This window comes from Sminthopsis crassicaudata, chromosome 2 (genome assembly GCF_048593235.1).
Source record: "Sminthopsis crassicaudata isolate SCR6 chromosome 2, ASM4859323v1, whole genome shotgun sequence".
Taxonomy (NCBI): Eukaryota; Metazoa; Chordata; class Mammalia; order Dasyuromorphia; family Dasyuridae; genus Sminthopsis; species Sminthopsis crassicaudata.
In genome coordinates this window covers 682,940,959-682,947,460 of record NC_133618.1, presented here as the reverse complement: position 1 = coordinate 682,947,460, position 6,502 = coordinate 682,940,959, and the positions used below count along the sequence as shown (strand labels likewise).

General features: G+C 61.4%; 1 protein-coding gene across 4 annotated transcripts in view; it reads right to left on the bottom strand.

Annotated features, from left to right (window-relative positions):
- Positions 1–301: 301 nt before the first annotated feature.
- The window catches only part of ADGRA1 (adhesion G protein-coupled receptor A1), a 223,240-nt gene continuing 217,039 nt past the window's right edge, over positions 302–6,502 (bottom strand). For all 4 annotated transcript variants that reach the window (XM_074297219.1, XM_074297221.1, XM_074297220.1 and 1 more), the window contains one exon: positions 302–3,492. In XM_074297219.1, coding sequence (XP_074153320.1) covers positions 2,307–3,492 — 1,186 coding nt within the window. In that variant the 3' untranslated portion in view covers positions 302–2,306. The remainder of the gene's footprint in view (positions 3,493–6,502) is intronic.

The window sequence follows — 6,502 nt, the reverse complement described above, 5'->3', positions numbered from 1 at the left end:
AGCTATGTGACCTTGGGCAAGTCACTTAATCCCAATTGCCTCAGCAAAATAAATAAAAGAAATAAAAGAAGGGCCTGCAAGTCAGTGACTTAATTTGAGAACCTCCTGGTTTGGGAGTTCACTTTGCCAGTACTGATCTGTGATGTCTGTGACACTGCTGAAAGGCCTTAGGGTGAAGCTTCTCAGAGAGGTCAAGTGGCCTAAGTAACCCTTCACTTCTGGTCCTAGAGCCCTGCAGGCCCTCCTCCCCAAAGGATCCCCCAGACTGCCCCTTAAGGTAGTCCACATCAAGCCATCCAGCTCTGCTTAGTTACGTTGTAGACTTTTATTTTCTGAAAATAGAATATGCAAACAGAATATCTCATAACATCTTTTCGGCAAGGACTCCTCTAGGCTAAATCCATATTTAAATACAATACAATTTGCTATTGAATGTTCACTCTCATGTGCAGGGTTCAGTCATCTGGGGAAAGTAGCACCTGCTTCTTTTTCTGGGGAAATGGGCTAATATATCCTGGCCACACTCTCCCTCTGCAGTCTCCCCGCTGGCCAGAAGCCCCCCAGGGGCACCCATGGCAACAGGGGCAGGGGCGTGGGTGAGGACTGTCACTTTGCATAGAAGGCATAGGCTGCTCCCTGCGGTGGGTGACAGGTCCAGAGGGGACGGAGCCCTTCCTGGGGTGTGGCCGCTGTCCCATGTCCTCTCCAGGGTCTGTCACTGTCTGGGAGGCGGGAGGAACACTCACGAGGGGGAGGACTACACGAAGCATTGTGACAGGCAAACAACACAGAACACTGTGATACAGCTGGTGGCTAGCTCTCGTGGAATAAAGCTTCCTGTTCCTTTGGCCTCGGCACAGGAGGCAGCAGCGGGGGCCCTAAGCAGAGACCTTCTCCCAAGTGGGCATCGGGCTTCCTAGGGGGCGCGCCCAACAACCCGGGACCCACCTGGGAGTCCGCCTGGAGGCTTGCTTCTCACTCTCTGGCACGGAGGCCAGAAACCCACTTTGGAGGGATAAGACAGACCAGAGACAGGCTGTCATGTCAGGGCACAGTGGGCGGGGGTGGGGTAGAGAGGAGGTGGCTTTGAGAAGTCTCAAAACAACTGTATAACTGTCTCTGTCTGTCTGTCTCCTGTCTCTGCCTGTCTCCGTCTCTCTGTCTGTCTGCTCTCCCCATTACTGCTGATGTGCTCTGGAGGGGCAGGGGAGGGCCCTAACCCTTTCCTCGTTGGTGGCCTCAGGTTGGACAGCTTATGGAGGGACATCTCCTCCCCTTTGGCGCAAGCAGAGCCCCCCAAGGCTCTTTCGGAAGGCTGCTTAGCAAGGGCTCCAGCATTTGTTCCGAGAAGCCCGTTTCAGAATGTCCCCATGAGCCTGCGGGAAGGGATGCCCAGCTGCCACCAGGTAGGGCTGGGGCAGTCCAGTCCGGAGGAGGGTCTGGGAATTCTGCATGTCACAAAGAGCACTCCTCCGGTGCTGAATCACAAAGAGCACTCACTCCTCCGGCGCTGAATCCAGCCAGTTCTTTGAAGGGTGAAATGGAACGAGCGGGTCTACGCCGCGCAGGGATCGGCCATGCCGGCTTACTTCTCACAGTGGGGGGATGACTGTGGTCCTCGAGGAGGAATGAGCACAAGGTGCTGCCCAGCCCCGGAGCCCCTGAAGGCTCAGAAGTATCAGGGGACACGAACACGACGCCGGGTGTAGACACAGCACAGGATCACGGACAGTTGGGTGCTCACTAAAGCGGGTCCTTAGCCGTTCTGAGACCTCAGACAGAGGTCCCTGGGACAACGAGAGGGGACGGAGCACAAGGCGCAATGGACCGACAGCGACGGCTCTCCCGCAGCCGGGGCTGTGGCTGTCACGGGAGTTTGGTGAGACACGTGGAACGGAGCAGTCCGAGAGATGTCGTGAGGGGCCAACGGGCCCCGGGGGACAGGCAGACCGGAGCGCTCCCTGGTGCCCTCTGGGGGGAGGAGGGAGGAGGAAAGTGGCAGGGAGGGGCCGTGAGGACCGCGTCGTGGACCCGGGTTCCAGAGGCAGCTTCGCCCCTGCGGACCTTCGCCCCTTTGGATCGGGCTGGGCTGCACTTAGCTTGGCGATGAAAGGGATGGAGAGGCGCCGCCTCCTCCCGGGAGGGCTCCGGGCCTAGAGTGCCCCCGGCCGCGTCTTCCCGCCGCCGCCGCCGGCTTCTCGCGCTCTTTTCCTCCCGAACGGGGTCGGGCACAAGCCAGGGGCCCCGGGAGTCCAGAGACGTTGCCGCGGGGAGCAGCCCCTCCCCAGCCCCGCCTGCCCCACGCGTCACACAGTCGTTTCGTTCCTCCAGGGGCCCGTTTTGATGTTCCCCGTGGCGTCGTACACGATGGCCTCGTCCAGGCTCCCGGCGGGCAGCCCGTTGTGGCCGGCCGCGTTACACGGCAGCACCTGCGGGCGGGGGTGCAGCTCGAAGCGCTCGCCCTCGGCCAGGTGGGCGCAGCTGCAGATGACCGTGCTGGCGTCGCTGCTCTCGGGCTGGCTGACGGTGGGGAAGGGGTCGGCCTGGCCGCAGCAGGCCCGGTGGAGGCCGGCCGGGCCCTCGTGGGCGCTGCGGGGACTGTCCGTGCGCGAGCTGGGGAGGCTGCCGCCGTCCAGGCTGGCCGGGATGTGGTAGGCGTACTCCCTGTCGGCTGCGGCCGCCCGGTGCCGGCTGAAGTAGCGGGGCTTGGGCCGGCCCTTGGGGCAGCGGTGCAGGTGCGCGCCGGGCCTGTGCACGTGCACGTGGGCCTCGTCCTCCAGCAGCTGCTCGCAGTGCATCTTGGCGCAGCACGGCGTGACCGGGGACAGGCAGGTGACGTGGTTCTGGGCCGCGTGCAGGTTGGTCAGCTTGCAGTGGGCGCCCGGGGCGTGGCCGAAGCCCCCGGGCGGCCCGAGGCACGGGGAGTCCTGCAGGCAGGGGCCGTGCGTCCGCGCGTCGCCGTTGGCGTCCAGCTGGGCCCGGGCGCCCGCCTGCGCCGAGTAGGCGTCCCCGCCGCGCGCCGGGCAGCAGGCCCACCAGCAGTGCCAGACGTCGTCCCGCTTGGCGCAGTGGTGGATGAGGACGAAGAGCCCCAGCGTGACGCAGAAGGCCCCGTACAGGCAGCTGAAGATCATGTCCAGGAAGGGGCCCTGGGACACGGCCAGCGCCCCGAAGGTCCAGGTGGCCGCGAAGAGGAAGAGGGTGAAGGCGGCGGCCCGCAGCTGGGCCTTGAAGGAGTGCTCGTTCTCCAGGAGCGAGGCGGGCAGCAGGGAGCAGGCCGGGGCCGGGCCGGGCTCCCCCGCGGGGCCGGGGCCCGCCTCCGGGCCCGCCAGCCTCGCCGGCTCCTCCCGCCGCTCCTTGAGCTCGTACTTGCGCTCCGGGTGGCGCCTCAGCTGCACGTAGGTGGCCAGGAAGTAGATGCACGTCACCAGCGCGATGAAGGCCACGGGCCCGTAAAAGGCGCCCAGGCTGGGCTCCCACGCCATCCAGCAGCTGCGGGGAGAGAAGCAGCGGCGTCAGGGCGACCTGGGCCAGCCCCGCCCCTCGCCCCCGCCTCCCCTCCCTCCAGGTGTGTGTGTGGGGGGGAACCGCCCTCCGGGACCCGGTGCGAGCTGGGAGAAGGGGGGAGCGGCCGCTCCGCCCTGAGACTGTCGGCCCGGGTCCGCGCTCTCGACCCGAAGCTCCGGTTTGGGCCTGTCTGAAATAACTGCCCTCTGGATGAGCGTCGGGCGGAAGTGATTCAAAGCAGCCCCTCTCCCCCTCCCCCCTCCAGATGGGGCACAGGTGGCTCAGGTGGCTCGGCTGGCCCGGGAAGGAAGGGCCCGACCGGCTTCCCTGCAGGCTGCTTTTCACATGTTGTGGCTGTCGCTTCGGAGGAGCAGGGCTGTTCGGCTTCCCCACGGCCTCGGCTGCTTTTGGGGTGAGCGACAAGGGCGTGGGGAGCCCCAAGAACTCCCAGCTACCCAGCCCTGAGACAACTGGAGGAGGAGGAGGAGGAGGGAGACGAGGAGGGGAGGAGGGAGACGAGGAGGGGAGGAGGGGGACGAGGAGGGGAGGAGGGGGAGGAAACAGAAGATGGAGAGGGGAGGAGAGGGGAAAGGAGGGAGGAGAACAGGGAAGGGAATAAAGAGGAAGAGGAAAAAGAGGGGAAGGAGAAGGAAGGGGAGCGAAGAGGAGGAGATGAAGGAGAAGGGGAAGGGGAGGGGAGGAAAGGGAAGGCAGAGGGAGAGAAAAAACAGAGGGAGGGGAAAAGGGAGAGTGAAGAGAGGAAGGGAAAAGGGGAGGAATAGGAAGAAGAGAACAGATGGAAAGGAAGGAGAACAAAGGGATGAGAAGGGCAAACCTCTTCCTGACTACAAGCTTAGAGCGTTCCCAGGCCAGGCTCAGCACATACGTATGACAGGGGAGAAGACAGCAGAGAAAGCAAAGCTGAGGGACCTCTGGGTTCCCAACACCCTTCGCTGCCCCAGACTCCTTCAAGGTTCCATGCTCGAGGCCTGGAATGGGATTTCTTGCAGACCCAAAGGTGCCTGGAGAGGACGTAAGGCCTCTCATTGTATAGGGCGTGGGCCTTGGCATGTTGTGGCCGGTGGGCCGAGCTCGCGCCAGGGTGCCCCTGGAGAATGCTGCGTCCGAGCCGGCTGCGGCCCCGGGGACCGAGCAGTGTAGTCCGACCCTGCTCCAGGCTGGGCCAGTGGGACCATCCGCAGAACTGGTAAAGCCAGCCCAAGTCCTCCAAGAACCTGCCGTAGCCTCGATGCCTCCCGGAACCAGCTTCTGGACCACATTCGTGCTGTCCCAGGGTCTGCCGGGAGCCTGCTCTGATTCAGCCCATGCTCACAAGACCCAGGCCCAAGGGCAGGAAGAAGCCTCCTGCTTCCTGTATCACGGTCCTTCAATCACTTAGTGACAGCAGTTCCAATCCAGCCCGACCCTAGGAGCCCCACTCCGGCTCTCTTCCTCAGGTCACTGATGAGTTGCAAACAAGCAGATGTCAGCAGAAGGAAGGGCCATTAGCCCCTGCCATGTGAGGTTGGGGGAAGGAGGGAGCAGCTTTAGCTTTTAGAGGAGCAGATTGGGGGCGGGCTCAGGACAGCTGGATTCGTGGGCCATTTACGGGGTGAGAAGGGGGCATTACCCTTCAGAGGCCAGTGTCAGGAAAGGCTTCCCTGTGCTGAGACAGATTGCTTGGGGAGGGGAAGAGTTGCCCTTCCTTAGAGCAGAGGCTGGGACCACTTCTTAGGGGTGCTGTGGGCAGGGCTGTTTTATTCAGATTTGCACTGGGGTTGGTGCCTTCGCTCAGAACACGATGCTGTATTTGCCATCAGGCCTCCCAGGGGCCTGGAAGAATTAGTTCCTGTTGCCCAAGACTGCTCTGGCTTCTTTGGGTTTTATACAATTCACAATAAATTCATTGGCTGATTCATTTTGTGAACACAGCCATGTTTTCGCCTTTGCTTTTGTCATGCTTCAATCTTGCTGTGAACCCCGAGCCTGCCATGTTAGGGACTCCTCCTAGCTTTGGGCTGCCTGGAAAATGGACCCAAAGGACTTTGGGTTCTGTAGGGAGAGCTGTGAGGTTCTACAACCTAGGTGCAATGGATCAGCATCAGAAGCACAAGGCAGGGATGGGAGGGGGCTAGAAAGCAATGGGCCTGATGACCCGGATCTTCTTGATCGGTTAGGCCCAGCAGGGTGATGGCACCCGAAAGGCGAATGCCATCCTGGGCTGTACCGAGAGGACTAGCGCAGGGAGAGCCAGTCCCCACCCAGAGCCCAATTTGGGCCCAGTGCTGGGAGCCACATCTGCTAAGGAGGGAGTGACAAGCACAGGCAGGAAGGTCTGTGTCCCAGGAGAAGCACTTTGCCCCCCAAATGGAGGCCACAAAGTTTCCCCCGACTTCCTGGTGTTCCCTAGAACATGCTGGGCATAGGGGGCGACTCATGGTGTTTTGGGTGCAACTGGCAATCTCCTTAAATCACGCTGTCACGTTTGGCTGTCTCCATGAGGACTGCCTAATTTTCCTTTCCTTGTCCTTCCTTTTTGGCAGCCGCACCGGAAGCCTGCTCTGGTGTCCGGACACTGACAGGAGGCTGATTTCCATCTGAGACGGTTGTGAGGATAGATGTGACATGGGAGGAGATAAGCCCCGGTTCTGCCTCTTCTTTGGCTTGTCCGGAATGCTGGGCCCAGGGCAAGGTCTTGCTGAACACGTGACGAACGGACACACGGGCCATTAGCTACAGAAGCGTCAGCAGCTGCGGCATCCCTCGGCCAATCCGCATTTCTGCCTGGGCACAGATGGGCGGGAGGCCTCCAAGACATCCCTCCGCACCCAGGCTGCTTAATTGGATGTGATTCACGATGCCCAAAAGATCATCGTTAAATTCTTTCCAAGCTCGTGATCTTCCCCTCTGTCTTCCTCCCATTTTACTGACATTTATTCCATGCAGATCTTCCCTTCTGATGAGCAGCTCCTTGGGGATTCCCCTGTGCAATTGC